The sequence below is a fragment of the Rhinatrema bivittatum genome, chromosome 8, assembly GCF_901001135.1.
Source record: "Rhinatrema bivittatum chromosome 8, aRhiBiv1.1, whole genome shotgun sequence".
In the NCBI taxonomy this organism is placed as follows: domain Eukaryota; kingdom Metazoa; phylum Chordata; class Amphibia; order Gymnophiona; family Rhinatrematidae; genus Rhinatrema; species Rhinatrema bivittatum.
In genome coordinates, this window is record NC_042622.1 from 90,585,731 (window position 1) to 90,602,271 (window position 16,541).

Sequence of the window (16,541 nt, forward strand, 5' to 3'; positions counted from 1 at the left end):
TCACCCACTCTGTGGTGGTAGGTGCTGGTGGCACTCAGATGTACCTGGATTGAGGTAGTCTGTAGACCAGACTCTGAGGCACCAGAGGTAGTCTAAAAGCCTAGGCATGGGGCAATAGAAAGGGTCAAGACCTTCCTGTGTGCACCAGGATGAGAACTGCCTCCACTTTGCCTGATACAACTTCCGCGTGGAAGGCTTTCGCAAAGCTACGAGGACTTGCGAGACATTATCAGAAAGGTCGAGGGATTGTAGTATTAGCCGTTCAATATCCACACTGTTAGGGACAGCGACTGGAGGTTGGGTTGGCGCAGCCTGCCCTGATCCTGCATGATGAGGTCGTGCGAGGTGCCCAAGCGAATGGGCTCCTGGACAGAGAGGTCGTGGAGAATGGGGAACCAGACCTGACGCGGCCAATGTGGGGCTATGAGGATCATGGAGCCTCAGTCCTGCTGTAGCTTCACAAGAGTCTTGGGTATTAGTGGAATCGGAGGGTACGCATATAGGAGGCCTCCGCTCCAGGAGCAGGTGAAGGCATCCACGGCATGTCTCGTTCGGCTCCCATGCAGGGAGCAGAATCGGTCCACCTTGTGGTTCTGCAGGGACGCAAAGAGATCTATGTCCGGCTGACCCCACCGGCGAAAGATTCTGCCCTCTACATAGGGGTTCAGGGACCACTCGTGGGGCTGGAATGTTCGGCTGAGTCAGTCCGCTATTTCATTCTCAGTGCCCACCAGATAGATGGCCCGCAGGAGCATGGAACACGACAGAGCCCAGGCCCATATCTGCACCACCTCTTGGCAGAGGAGATAAGATCCTGTGCCCCCCTATTTGTTCACATACCACATGGCTACCTGGTTCTCCATCTGGATCAAAACGATTTTGCTGGTCAGGCAGTCCTGGAATGCATAGAGGGCATACCGCATCACTCGGAGTTTATCTGGCAGGCCGCCTTGGCTCTCAACCATAGCCCTTGTGTTCGTAGGCAGTTGACATGGGCTCTCCAGCCTAGGTTGGAGGCATCCATGGTCAAAGTTACCTGGGCAGCCGGGGGCTGAAAAGGAAATCCCCTGCTCAAGTTGGATTCCTGCTCCGACCAGGCAAGGGTCCATTGTGTGACCCTCATGGTTAGGTGGGCCACTGGGGTGACATACACTGACAACACCAGGTGGCCCAACAACTGCAGGAGCAGATGGAGGCCATCCACCAGCGACGGATGAATGTGGCCAGCCCAGTCAGGGTTGCTATGCATTCACTGGGGAGGAAAGCCTTGGCTACTGTGGTATCTAGGTCTGCTTCGATGAAGTTCAGTCTCTGGGACGGTGGGGGGGGGGCCTTAAAGGGCCCCCCCCCCCGTCCCTTTTCTTCCAAATTTGTGCTTTTAATGCACATGGCCTTTTTGGAGGCAGAGGCTGAATTGCAGCTGAGGAGCCTCCGCCTGCGAAGGTGACTATGCTTTCTGGAGGGTTCGATTCCTCCAGAGGCAGGACAGGCCGTGCAGTTTTGGATCCCTCCGGGACCCCGGCTTCTGATCCACCGGATCCCCCTTCGCTGGACCCTCTCCTCGTGGATATTGGCGGGGATGTTGATGAGCCCACCCCAGTTGAGGGGGATGACCCGAGGGTCCTCAGATTGTTTAAGAGGGAGGAGCTTGATCTTTTAATCACTCATGTTCTGACGGAGTTTGGTATTGAGGCGCCGCAGCCTAGCTCGGAGGCTACTAAGGAGGACCCTGTTCTCTCGGGGCTTCGGGCCCCTCCTGAAGCTTTTCCTTTTCATCTGATGCTACTGGAACTCATAACCCGAGAATGGGAGGCTCCAGAGGCCAGTCTTCGGATGGGGCGAGCCATGGAAAAGCTCTACCCACTGCCAGATGAGTCCTTGGCTGTCCTTAAGGTCCCTAAAGTGGACGCGGCCGTTTTATCCATCACTAAGCGGACGACCATGCCGGTAGTAGGGGCTGCCGCTCTTAAGGATCTTCAGGATAGGAAGCTGGAGGTCCTTCTCAAGCAGATTTTTTAGGTCTCGGCACTTTGCGTTAGGGCAGCGGTCTGCAGTAGCCTCATGCAAAGGGCAACTCTTCGTTGGGTGCACCAGTTGCTCATCACACAGGAGTTGCCTCCAGCGGAGGCGGAGCAGGCAGATCGCATGGAGGCAGCCGTGGCTTACACCGCAGATGTCTTGTATGATCTTCTTTGGGCGTCTTTGCGCACTATGGCTTCGGCGGCCTCTGCTAGAAGGCTTCTATGGCTCCGCAACTGGTCGGCCGATGTTTCCTCCAAGGCCCAGCTAGGCAATCTTCCCTTTAAAGGGAAAATCTTGTTGGGGATGATCTGGAAGCCCTTCTCAAATCCCTTGGGGACAATAAGGTGTACAAGTTACCGGAGGACAAGCCTAGAACCTCCAGGTCCTTTGGGTCGGTGTTGGTACCGGGGACAGCGCAAGTTTCAGCAGTCAGTACTCCGGCCTTCACTCCACGTCAGACGTTGACAAGGTCTCAGGCTTGGTCTTATTCCTTTCGCGGCCGCAGGCCTCTCTGCGACTGGGGTCCTCAGGGATCTTCCGGGGGCAAGTCCTCCCAATAAAGATGTCCTGGCCCACTCCTCTGTTCCGGTGATAGGCGGCCGCTTGTCTCTATTCTTCGAAGAGTGGGTCAAGATTACGTCGGACCAGTGGATTCTAAGCATCATCAAACACGGCTTCGCTTTGGATTTTGCATGCCCATTGGGGACCTGTTCTTGATGTCGCCCTGCGGGGCCCCCACGAAACGGACAGCAGTGCTTCAAACCCTGGGCCGATTGAAAGCGCTGGGAGCCATTGTCCCGGTCCCGCTGGAGGAATGCAGGACTGGCAGACACTCCATATATTTCGTGGTTCCCAAGAAGGAAGGCTTCTTCCGCCCGATCTTGGATCTGAAGGTGATGAACAAAGTGCTTCGGGTACCCCATTTTCACATGGAAACTCTCCGCTCAGTCATTGCGGCCGTCCACTCTGGCGAATATTTGGCTTCTTTAGACCTGACGGAAGCGTATCTTCACATAAGGATCTACGAACAGTATCGGCGGTTTCTCCGGTTCATGATTCTGGGTGAGCATTATCAATTTCAGGCATTCCCGTTCGTATTGGTGACAGCTCCCCACGTCGTCACCAAAATAATGGTGGTAGTAGCTGTGGTCCTCAGGCGGGAGGAGATTTTGGATGATTGGCTCATCCACGCAAAGTCGGAGGAGCTTTGCAGGGCAGTGGTTCAGTCAGTAGTGGCCTGGCTTCAATCCCTTGGTTGGGTCGTCAACTTCGCCAAGAGCCAATTAGTCCCGTCCCAGGTGCTGAACTTCTTGGATGCTCGGTTCAACACATTGGTCGGCAAGGTTTTTCTCACGCAGGAGCAAATCGACAAGTTAATAGCGCAGATCTGGTGGCTGTTGTCTCTACCCGGGTTTGGGATTACTTACAGGTGCTTGGTTCTATGGCGTCTACTCTAGAATTAGTCCCTTGGGCCTTTGCTCATATGAGACCCTTGCAGAGGGCGTTACTTTCTCGTTGGGACCTGAAGTCGGAAGAGTTCCAAATCCGATTGCAGCTCTTGGAGCCCGCCAGGTCCAGTCTCTGTTGGTGGTTGATTTCAGCCCACGTGCAGCGCGGAATGGACCTGGAGGAGCCCCAGTGGGTGGTCGTGGCGACAGATGCCAGCCTTTTCGGCTGGGGTGCTGTTTGCTAATCGAGGGCAGCACAGGGCCATTGAACAGGACAGCAGGCGAAACGGTCCATAAATCACTTGGAAACCAGGGCAGAACGTCTGGCATTACGTAGTTTCCTTCCCCTGGTGAACCGATCAGTGCGAGTATTGTCCAACAATGTGACAACGGTGGCTTACATCAGTCGTCAGGGGGGAACCAGAAGTCGGCCCATGGCATTGGAAGCCAATCGTCTAATGCTCTGGGTGGAACGCCATCTGGTCCGGCTGGCAACTTCCCACATAGCCGGGGTCGACAACGTTCAGGCGGATTTTCTCAGTCGCCAGCATCTCAATCCCAGAGAGTGAGAACTTTCTGAGGAGGTGATGCATCTCCTGACTCGTCAGTGGGGTGTTCCTCGCCTGGACCTGATGGCGACTCAGAGAAATTATTATTATTATTATTTTTTTTTTTTATATACCGACATTCAATCGAGATATCACATCGGTTTCCAGATAACCAAGAGAAATAGGGCGGAATCCGCCCTATTTTACATTATAACATGGTAACCAAAAAACCAATTATAACATATTATAACAGTAGAAAATGGAACAAAAGGTTATAGGATATAACAATAGGTTATAGGAAATAACATATGTACATGAATGTGTTGTTGGCGGCTCGGTTCTTCAGTCGCAGGAGGGAACACGGGGCGGAAGGTGTCGACACCTTGGTCCTGCCGTGGCCTCGCAACATTCTTCTGTTCGTCTTTCCTCCCTGGCCGTTGGTGGGCAAAGTCTTGCGAAGGATAGAGGCTCACACGGGATCAGTCGTTCTCGTGGCTCCAGAGTGGCCACAGCAGCCGTGGTTTGCAGATCTGATCAACTTAGCGGTGGACGGTCCTCTTCAGACCAGTCACCTACCGAATCTTCTTCGGCAAGGTCCAGTATTTTTTGATCAAGTGGATTGCTTTTGTCTAGCGGCTTGGCTTATGAGAGGCAGCAGTTGAGAAAGAAAGGTTATACGGATTCCGTTATTTCCACCCTCCTGCAGGCGCGAAAAACATCTACCTCGCTCACCTATGCTCGAGTCTGGAAGTTTTTTGATTCCTGGTGTAGCGGGTTGAATGTGTCCCTGCGGCGCGCCTCAATTGTCCATATTCAGGCGTTCTTGCAGGAGGGTCTGAAGAAAGGCTTGGCGTGAAGTTCTCTCAGGGTTCAAGTAGTGGCCCTGGGATGTTTGTGGGGGAAGATTGACGGGAAATCTCTGGCGGCTCAACCGGATGTAACGCGTTTCCTGAGAGGTGCTAAACATTTGAACCCTCTGGTTCGTCCAATGTGTCCTTCCTGGAGTTTGAATCTGGTTCTCTATGGCTTTTGCGGTCTTCCGTTTGAGCCTTTGAAACAGACCACCTTGAAAGATTTGACTCTTAAGACGATTTTCCTGGTGGCTATCACTTCGGCATGGCGCATCTCCAGATTTCAGATTCAGGGGTATCTCTTAGGATGGTGCCCTCCTTTCTACCGAAGGTCATGTCTCAATTTCTTTATGTATGCGGATGATGTACAGATCCTCATCCCCATGCAAAAAACCCTACAAGAAACTCTAAACTTCTGGGAATCCTGTCTTGCCTCCATTAACTCTCTCTTAGACAGCCTCCAACTTGCTCTTAACACAGCAAAAACTGAAATCATCCTCATTTCCAACAAACTCGAGGTTACCTCACAGGCCTCTACTAAAACTACCCCCACAATCCTCCCCATCCTGCCATCTGTAAGAGACCTAGGTGTTGTATTAGACAAACACCTTAATTTTCATCCACACATCAAATCCCTTCTAAAAACCGGCTTCTATAAACTCCACATCCTCAAAAAGCTCAAACCCCTCCTCCACCTTCAAGACTTTCGCCTTGTATTGCAGTCCACAATCCTATCAAAATTAGACTACTGCAATTCACTTCTCCTAGGCCTGCCCTACGCCACAATTAAACCACTACAAATCTTGCAGAACTCCATGGCACGAATCATCACAGACACTCGTAAGAGAGAACACATCACACCCATTTTAAAAAAACTGCATTGGCTCCCCATCCCTTTCCGTATAAAATACAAAACCCTTACAATACTCCATAACATACTTCACAAAAATGACCACGAATGGCTCAAGGAAACACCACGTTTCCGTACATCCAATCGTCCATCCAGAGCCTCCACGGCGGGCACTTTACACATCCCACCCCTCAAAATAGCACACCACTCAACTACCAGAGAGAGAGCCTTTACCATAGCCGGCCCCTCCCTCTGGAACTCTCTTCCCACGTATCTCCGCCTTGAACCTTCCTTACCCAACTTCAAAAAAGGCATCAAAACCTGGCTTTTCTTACAAGCATACCCTGACTCCAATCAGACCTAAACCCCCTCCACTGCCACTTCCAATTCCCTTACCCCTTCTAATCCGTTGATGCATCCTAGGGAATTGCTGATTTTGTAAATTTGTTAATTTTTTATTCTCAGTTTTTTAACACAGTTCCTATCAATTTCTCTCTCCCCTAGCACTTCACTACCTTTCTCCTTCCCGCAACTTCTGCGCTTACTGTCACCTGACCCCCATCCTCTCCTTTTTCCTTCACTGCTCCACCTCCCCCCTCCCTGTTATTTGTAACTTCCTCTTCCTCCTTTACAATGTTGATTGTGAACCGGCATGATATGTCCTATGAATGTCGGTATATTTTAAAAGCATTTAAATAAATAAATAAATAAATAAATGTCGGAGTTTCATTTGAATCAGACTGTGGAGTTGCCTGCCTTCACGGATTTGGATTGGAGTTCGCCTCAGGGTCGTGACTTGCGAAAATTAGATATGCGGCGGATTCTGCTCCGCTATCTGGAGGTAACCAATCCTTTTCGTTTGTCTGATCATCTGTTCATCTTATGGAGTGGTCCTAAGAAAGGACATAAGGCAACTAAAGCCACTATTGCCCGATGGTTAAAGGAAGCCATAACTTCGACATATATATGTCTTGGGCGCACAGTACCAGAAGGTTTAAAAGCGCATTCAATTCGATCTCAGGCGGCATCTTGGGCAAAGAGTCAGTTTGTTTCGCCGCAGGAAATTTGTAGAGCGGCTACTTGGAAATCTTTACACACTTTTGCTAAGCATTACCATTTGGACGTCCGTGCTCTGGATGGCGACTGTTTTAGCAGTAGTGTTCTTTGAGCAGGACTCTCCAGGTCCCACCCCATTTAGGGCAGCTTGGGTACATCCCAGCGGTCTGGACTGATCCTGGTATGTACAGGGAAAGGAAAATTGGGTTCTTACCTGCTAATTTTCATTCCTCTAGTACCAAGGATCAGTCTAGATGCCCATCCATGGAATCTGGAGAGTCCGTTTGCTATCGTTTTTTATTCTGCAGAATATTCTCAAGTGGACAGCATTGGCGTCACATATGGAAGTACTCCCTCCATGTACATAAGTTCCAGAAGTTATGCAGTTTCTTTCATTAGGTGGTTTGATATGGCCATTGGTTCTTCTGTTGAGGTTATGATATGTTTCATTCTGCTATGGTATGGATTATACTGAAGGATTGCAGGTGGCACACTAGGGTAAGAGGGGGTGCCTTTCAGTTTTTTCTCTGACGCCATCTGACGCCAGCGGTCTGGACTGATCCTTGGTACTACAGGAACGAAAATTAGCAGGTAAGAACCCAATTTTCCTTTTTTTTTTTTAATTACAATGGTGTTACACCCATAGGCCCTTTTTTAGATCAAAGCAAAGCACAGCACAGTATTTTACGCATGGTTTCCTGTGGTTTTTTTTTCCAGGATATAGTGGTCCTTGCTGATACCGCACTGCTGAAACTGCAGCAGAACATGGAGCACAGCATTAAAAGTTAAAGCAAGAAAACTCTTGTCTTTGCCTAGCATGACATTTATGGTGCAGGCTGTGGGAAACATGAAAACAGCATTTGTGTTTCTATGTTAATCTGATGTGCCTCAGGGCAAACTGCAGCTATTAGTCTTTATAGACTATGCAAATATTCAGAAAATAAAACCATAATCCAATAGAATTATACTTTGCTCCATTTTTTCAATAATCTAGGCTTATTATATTAATCAAATCCTAAGTACCAGCTGCCAAAATATAAAATTTATCAGCGAGCTGCCATCCTTCAGAGTTCTCCTGATGCAAAATAAGTGTTTAAAGGCAGCTATTGTGAACTCTGGTCCTTCAGGACCCAAAAAGTGTTGATGTTCAAGGCTACAAAAATATGTAATTTAATCTCCCTACGAAACCAGGGGTATGGAAATTTCCTGAATATTCAGTACCCTATAATCCAACCTGTTTGGGGTCCCAAGGACTGATGTGAAGAACCACTGTTTCCTCTTCATCCAGCCAGACCAGTCTAGACACATGTATCCTAACCAGCAGATGGAAATAGAGACTAACAGGTTTGTTGACATCACCTCTTACAGGCTGCCATGCTGACCTCAGCCTGCGAGTATTTCTGTCTCCAACAGATGGCAGGTAATCATCCTGTGCTGGGAGCTGAGGCCTTGTTAGACCTGGTAAAGAAAATAGAAATTTTACTCATGGGGAATTTTGCGCAAACGAAAATTAAAATTCTGCACACAAAAACTTAAAATTCAGCAAAATTCTGCATAATTTTATTGGTCAAAATAACACAATATACATGACAGTCTTTAAGTAATTAATTTAAAATGTAAACAGAAAAAAGTTATTACCTAAAGATACAGAGTTTTAAATATTTTGAGCAGAATTTCCCTAGAAGTTCACTGTAAGAGTGTCTCTTCCATCCTCTCTCCCTACTTCCCTGGCCAGACTCCTTTCACTTTGCCCTCTCAGGCATTAACGCCTCCACCTGCCAGCATTTCTCCCCTCCCCCTCTAGGCTCAATCCCTTCCACTTTATCTCCATTCCTAAAGTTTGACCCCTCTCTCAGTACTGCCCCTCACACAGGCTCCCTCTTTCCCTCTCACACACACACAGGCTCCCTCTCTCTACTGCGCACACCCCCCCCCCCTTCATACAGGCACCCTCTCTATCATGCACACACACACACACACAAACACACACAGAGACTCCCCCTCTCTCTCTCGCACATACACCCCCCTCATACAGGCTCCCTCTCTCTCTTGCACACACATCCATACAGGCTCCCTTTCTCTCTTGCGCACACACACACACACTCAGGCTCCCTTTCTCTCACTCATACACCCTTACACAGGCTACCTATGTCTCTCTCTCACACACCCCTGCATACTGGCTCCCTCTCTTGCTCACCTCCTTCCACATACAGGCTACCTTTCTATCTCACACACACACATACACACATAAAAACCCACATATCCTTCACACAGGCTCTCTTTCTTACCGTCTAGCAGAGATTGGAATTAAAAACACCGCTTTCAATTGGTTTAAATCCGTTCTTCAAGACAGGTTTTATAAAGTTAAGATCAACAACAATGAGTCCCAACCTATCAATTCAAGTCTTGGCGTTCCTCAAGGATCCTCCTTATCTCCTACCTTATTCAACATTTGCCTACTCCCTCTCTGTAATCTACTATCCAAGCTGAATCTAACCCACTACCTATATGCAGACGATGTCCAAATCCTCATTCCAATTACCAAATCTCTGCAAGAAACCCTTCATTTCTGGAATACATGCTTCATTTCCATATCCAGTCTTCTTGCTGATCTCTGTCTAATTCTCAATGCCAACAAAGCTGAATTCCTCCTCATCACCCAAGACGGCAACTACCAGCTCCCTAACACCCATCCAATGGCACCACCTTCTCTATCCCCCCGGGTCAGAAACCTTGGAGTCATCATGGATAACCAACTGAATTTTAAAAGCTTCATCAGTAACACCGTGAAAGAATGCTTCTTCAAACTCCAAGTTTTAAAAAGACTCAGACCCTTACTTCACCCCCATGATTTCAGATCAGTTTTGCAAGCGATCATATTTTCTAAAATTGATTACTGCAATTCTCTCTTACTTGGTCTCCCAGCTATCTCCCTAAAACTTCTACAAATGCTACAAAATGCCTCTGCTAGGATTCTAACCAAAGCTAAAAAAAGGGACCACATCACTCCAATTTTAAAGAATCTCCATTGGCTCCCTATAAAATATAGAATTATATATAAAACTCTCTCAATCATCCACAAATCTATCTACAAAACTCCACCCCTTGACCTCAGGATTCCATTGCAGCTTCTCTCATCTTCCCGTCCGTTGAGATCTGCTCAAAAAGGCTCTCTAAAAACCCCTCCAATCAAAATTTCTTCAAACAAAAGAGCCTTCTCCACAGCGGGCCCTAACCAATGGAACTCTCTCCCTTCAGACCTTAGGCTCGAACAATGCCCAATAACATTCAAAAAAAGACTCAAGACCTGGATCTTCACCCAAGCCTACGCCTGAGTTGGACTTTATTTACTCTCCCTCCTGGACAATCTCTTTTATGTTCTCCCACTGTTTAACAGTCATAGAAACATTTACAATCTCCTCCTACCAACAACCGACCACTTGTTATATGTTTGATCCTAATCTCTAGATTCTTAAATTTCTGCTATTTAAAATTTTTGTATTTCATAATGTGTTAGTTAATTTAATTTACCCAAGTTCCTCCTTTCCTTGTTTCGCTGTAAGACTCTCATGTTAAGTCATTTCAATGTTATATGTAAACCGAAGTGATTAGTAACATTGTTACTAGAACCCCGGTATATAAAAAATGTTAAATAACTAAATAAATAAATATACACACACCCTCACGCAGGCTCCCTCTCTCACAAACAAGTACACTCACATACACACAATCCCTTTCTCCAAGGACAAGCAGGATGGTAGTCCTCTCACATGGGTGACATCATCAGATGGAGCCCAGCACAGAAAACTTTGACTGACACACTGAGCAAGCCTAGGATGCCACTATCCATGCGTCCACGCAGGGTCCCTCTTCAGTCTTTCTTTTTCCGCGAAGCTGAAGCCTTGTGACTGTGGACCTTTCGCTTTTTTGCAGTGGAAAACTATCTTCCTTTTCTTCCTGAGTCCCATCGGGTCCCTCTGTGTTTTTTCAGGGGGGGGGGTTTCTCGGTCTTTGGTAAGTTCTCTCGTAGTTTGTGTTCAATTACTGACGGTGTCGCCTTCCGGTGGCTGCTGGGCATCAACCGCGTGCCATGTTCTTTTTCCCATGGCATCATCCAGCTTTCGCCAGTGCCCCCGGACTATGTCCATTACAGACCCCCACGAGGTTTGTGCCCTGTGCCTGGTGGCATGGCATGATATGATGTCTGTGGCTGCGCCTTTGTGCCCAGATGACCCCCAATGGTAGTCGGGCACGCCTGGATAAAATGGAGAAATTATTCGATGCCAAGAAATCAGAGCCAGTGATATCAGCATTCAGGACTTCGACACTGCGAGGTAAGGAGAACTCAGTCACGACCCCCTCAGTGTCCCCTCCGCCACCGGTTCCCAGTCTAGAAATAGGGCGGGAGACCATCTGAGATCGATGTCCTCATGTTCCAGATTGGGGTCTTCTCCATCTCCCTCAGCTCCGGGGAGGGATTTCTGAGCACCGGGAAAAATCCAGAAAACAAAGTCACGGGTCTTCGTCGTCAAAGGCGTCAGACCACGAGAAAGCTCCGACCTCGTCCATGCCTCCCCCAAAGCGGTTCCAGACTATGGACGTTGTATTCTCCGAACAGCCCAAGGAACCGCGGTGATCCCCACTGATACTGGTGAAGGGTACAGTCCCCCCACGGTTCCGGAAGCAATCCGATTTTGCCACCTCCTCTTCCTCTAGCTATCCTGTCCTCGGCAGCTTTTGAGGAGTTGGAGAGATGTGTGCAGCTAGTGATCGGCCGGCCCTGCAGGACATCGAGCCTCCGGTTCCACAGGGTCCGCCACCGCCACAAGAGCCAGCTCCATCGGTGCTTGCCCCTCTGTTGAAGCAGTTGGACCTTCTGCTCAGTGTCTTATCTATGTAGCCTGCCCAGAGTCCCTTCATTATTGAAGGGGGCATTGCCGTGGCCGCCACCGGTGCCTATCCTGGTGAGTGATTCCTCTGAGGAGGAACGTCCATTGAGGTTGACAGCGCCCCTGCCACGCAAGGCACTCCAGCCAGAGCTAGCCCTTCCAGGGCCTTCGGACCCGATGCTGTCAGAGCCTCCAATTCCCCCAGCGCTCCCAATGCCTCTGGGGCCATTGGTGCCGATTTACCCCCAGGTCCCACCAGTGCCTTTGGTGCCAACAACGGTTCCACCGTTGCCCCCGAGACCGTCAGGGTCGCAGCATAAAACCCCATTAGGGGCCCCACCTCAAGTATCTCCGGGCATTCCAAGTGAGGAGGATGCCCCCTACGATCCCTAGGAGAGAGAGGCATCTGTTTCCTTCCCAGAAGAATCTGAGGACTTGCCCTCCGAACCCTCTCCACCGGAGGAGAGGCGTAAATCCCTGCAAGAGGATCTGAACTTTGCTGGATTTGTAAAGGCCATGGCGGAGTCCGTGCCTTTCCAGCTCTTAACAGAGCAGGATTCCAGGCTTAAAATGTTAGAGGTCCTACAATTCGTTGATGCTCCTAAGGAAGTGGTGACTGTGCCAGCGTATGACTTCTTCAAGGAGCTAGTTGTCTGACTCTGGGAACATCCCATCTCCATCCTGCCTGTGAACCGGAACACTGATACTATCTGGTCCAACCCACCACAGCTTTTGAATGCCGTCAACTTCCACACCAGTTGGTAGTGGTGGAATCTGCCTTGAAGAAAGCAAAGAGGCTGCATACCCATGCTTTGGCTCCTGCTGGTCGTGAGCCCAGAGCCCTGGATGCTCTTGGAAGGCCGGTATTCCAGGGCTCAATGTTGGCAGCCATGATCCTGTTATCAACTTTATGTGAGCCAATACTCCAGAAACCTCTGGAAGCAAGTCCAGGATATGGTGGAACACCTCCCACAACAGTTTCAGGACAATTTATTTATTAATTATTTATTTGTTGAGTTTTATATACCATCATTCGGTACCATCATTCGAAGGTACCAAGATATCACCCTTGTTGACTAGTCACCCGTTGGTGAGACCTCTGCGTAGGACATGGGCGCATCTCACTAAACTGTTAGGAGTACCCACACACTGCACGTATTTAACCGCCCTACGGGGCAACCCCGATTTTACACCTGGGTCCACTACCACCTACTTTGCTAGTTGGCGGACAAAGGGGGTCATTTATTTGGGACATGTGTTGGATGCGGCAGGGATTTATATGCCCTTTGTGAGTTTACAAGAGATCTATGGGATACCAGCCTCACACTGCTATGGCTACATGCAACTGGGTCATTATGTTAGATCCCTGGGGAGCCCTGAGCAGCACTTAGCGACCTTTCAGGCGATTGATGGGTTCCTTAAATTGGATGCCACTAAGGAACCATCCCTATCCATGTATTACCGGGGGCTAGCCAAAAGTTCCCCTAGGGACTCCTATGTGATCTCTGTGGATCGTTGGAACAGAGAGGGCAGTTTTCAGGTGACGACCCGTATTTTTGCGGGCAGTGTAAGGGGGGTCATACCCGTCACCAGTAATATGTACTTTTGTGAGATGCACCTCAAATTTTTACGCAGGGCTTATATCTCCCCCCACATCACCTACAAGGCAGGATTAGCGGACTCAGATCAATGTCCACGCTGTGGTAAAGGGAAGGGGACTGTTACGCTTGGGCTCCGGTCAGGAGTCGTGAACACCACCCAGCAGGGTGGCTCCAGGTGGAGAGAGACAGGAATGGCTAGAAACAGTGTCTGGTTCCAGGCTGGGTCAGGGCAGGCAGCAAGTAGCAGTGTCTCGGTTCAGGCTGGGTCAGGGCAGGCGGCAAGTAGCAGTGTCTGGGTTCAGGCTGGGTCAGGGCAGGCGGCAAGTAGCAGTGTCTGGGTCTAGGCTGGGTCAGGGCAGGCGGCAAGTAGCAGTGTCTGGGTTCAGGCTGGGTCAGGGCAAGGCAGGTCAGAAGGCCCGTAGGCCACACACACACAGAAGGCCCGTAGGCCACACACAGTAAGCAAGGCAAGGCAGAGAAGGCCCGAAGGCCACACACACACAGAAGGCCCGTAGGTCACACACCGTAAGCAGGGCAAGGCAGGTCAGAAGGCCCGTAGGCCACACACACACACACATAAGGCCCGTAGGCCACACACCGAAAGCAGAGCAGGCAGGTCAGAAGGCCCGTAGGCCACACATACACACGGAAGGCCCGTAGGCCACACACCGTAGTCAGGGCAAGGCAGGTCAGAAGGCCCGTAGGCCACACACACACACACACAGAAGGCCCGTAGGCCACACACCGTAAGCAGAGCAGGCAGGTCAGAAGGCCCGTAGGCCACACACCGAAAGCAGAGCAGGCAGGTCAGAAGGCCCGTAGGCCACACATACACACGGAAGGCCCGTAGGCCACACACCGTAAGCAGAGCAGGCAGGTCAGAAGGCCCGTAGGCCACACATACACACGGAAGGCCCGTATGCCAGGTAAGAAAAGTGAGGAAGAAGGCCCGAAGGCCGCGCAAGGCAAGGCAAGGAAAGGCCCGAAGGCCGCGCAAGGAAAGGCCCGAAGGCCGCGCAGGGCTAGAGCAGGGAGCCCAGGTGAGCTCGATGCCGAAGCACCGAGGGAACTGTCAGGCAGGGTTATAAGGGCCAACCCAGAACATAGAGTGGACAGGGGAGATGGCCTGGGCCTGTCAGGAGAGCCAGCACTAGAGGGACCCCTGGTGGTGAGGTGGTTGCACTGCAGCCAAAACTGTAACAGTACCCCCTCCGCAAGGCCTCCCCCTCCTCCTGGGTCCCATCTTAGCAGGGGGTACTCAAAAATGAAATCAGACCCCTCCGAGGGCAGCAACAGCTGGAGCAATTCAACAGGCTCAGATGGCTGAGTCAGAAAGTCTGTTAGTGGTACCGGTTTGAGCCCCTCCGGGGGTGGCAGCAGGGCCGGTTTAGCAGGCTCGTCTCGGGGTAGTGCAGCAGGCTCAGGCCCCTCTCGGGATGAAACAGCAGGCTGGAACACCTCTCCGGGCATTGTAGCAGGTTCGGACCCCTCTCGGGGCGATGAAGCAGGCTCGGACCCCTCTCGGGGCGATGAAGCAGGCTCGGACCCCTCTCCGGGCGATGAAGCAGGCTCGAACACCTCTCCGGGCATTGTAGCAGGTTTGGACCCCTCTCGGGGCGATGAAGCAGGCTTGGACCCCTCTCGGGGCGATGAAGCAGGCTCGGACACCTCTCCGGGCGTTGTAGCAGGTTCGGACCCCTCTCGGGGCGATGAAGCAGGCTCGAACACCTCTCCGGGCATTGTAGCAGGTTCGGACCCCTCTCGGGGTGATGAAGCAGGCTCGGACCCTTCTCGGGGCGATGAAGCAGGCTCGGACCCCTCTCGGGGCGATGAAGCAGGCTCGAACACCTCTCCGAGCGTTGTAGCAGGTTCGGACCCCTCTCGGGGCGATGAAGCAGGCTCAGACCCTTCTTGGGGCGATGAAGCAGGCTCGAACACCTCTCGGGGCGTTGTAGCAGGTTCGGACCCCTCTCGGGGCGATGAAGCAGGCTTGGCCCCCTCTTGGGGTGATGTAGCAGGTTCGTCCCCCTCTTGGGGTGATGTAGCAGGTTCGTCCCCCTCTTGGGGTGATGTAGCAGGTTCGTCCCCCTCTTGGGGTGATGCAGCATGCTTGGATCCCTCTTGGGGCGATGCAGCAGGCTCGGACCCCTCTTGGGGTGATGTAGCAGGCTCGGACCCCTCTTGGGGCGATGCAGCAGGCTCGGACCCCTCTTGGGGCGATGCAGCAGGCTCGGACCCCTCTTGGGGTGATGCAGCAGGCTTGGATCCCTCTTGGGGCGATGCAGCAGGCTCGGCCCCCTCTTGGGGCGATGCAGCAGGCTTGGATCCTCCCCGGGGCGATGCAGCAGGCTTGGCCCCCTCTTGGGGTGATGCAGCAGGCTTGGCCCCCTCTTGGGGTGATGAAACAGGCTCAGATGGCAGAGCAGCAAGGTTAGAAGCAGTCCACATAGAAGACACAGATTGCACTGCTGTGGGCTTGATACCCCGAGCCAAACTCTGAGGCTCCTTATTTTGTTTCTGGAGGAGCAGTTTAGAGAAGGCACAGGCAGTTCTAGGACGTCTAGGGAATGTGCTCGTTAGTGTCTCAACAGCAGCTGTGGGAAGCAGAGCCCTGCTAGAGTTAATCAACTCTCTCCGTTTGAGAGAAACCTGTTCCTGAGGCTCTAGCACTGGTGTCACAGAAACCTTCTTGGCCAGGTAAGTCCTGGGTTTTTCTATCCACAAACTGCCAGCTAAAATGTCTGTTTTAGTGGAGCCAGAAGCAGAATACCGGTTAGGAGAGCTGATTGTTTTTTCTAATGGAACAGCTGATCCTAAAGCAGAACAACGGGGGCAGGGTTTGCCTGGTGGTAACAGACACGGAAGACAGGAGCATTTCCACCACCCTGGTTTAGGATTTAAACAATTTAAACATTCCTGATAGACTGAGACGTTCCTCTTATGACAACAACTGCATACCCAGTGTTCTTGGTCTGAGAGTTGACAGGCAAGACAGTTCTTGTAACTGGGATAATTCAAAGTCTGGCAACAAGCACAGACATAAAAACTTGGAGGCTGAGGCATAATGTGAGTAGAAGGAAAAAGAAAAAATTGGCTCACCGGTAGTACCAAGACCTATCTCTTCACCTGGAAATTTGATGGCTTCGGCATACTGTTATGCTTGGGCTCCGGTCAGGAGTCGTGAACACCACCCAGCAGGGTGGCTCCAGGTGGAGAGAGACAGGAATGGCTAGAAACAGTGTCTGGTTCCAGGCTGGGTCAGGGCAGGCAGCAAGT

The 16,541-nt window shown here is 50.8% G+C and overlaps 1 protein-coding gene across 3 annotated transcripts in view; it reads left to right on the plus strand.

Annotated features, from left to right (window-relative positions):
- Nucleotides 1-7,726, plus strand: part of STKLD1 (serine/threonine kinase like domain containing 1) — a 154,248-nt gene extending 146,522 nt beyond the window's left edge. For all 3 annotated transcript variants that reach the window (XM_029611146.1, XM_029611147.1, XM_029611148.1), the window contains one exon: nt 7,493-7,726. In XM_029611146.1, coding sequence (XP_029467006.1) covers nt 7,493-7,564 — 72 coding nt within the window. In that variant the 3' untranslated portion in view covers nt 7,565-7,726. The remainder of the gene's footprint in view (nt 1-7,492) is intronic.
- Nucleotides 7,727-16,541: the final 8,815 nt, after the last annotated feature.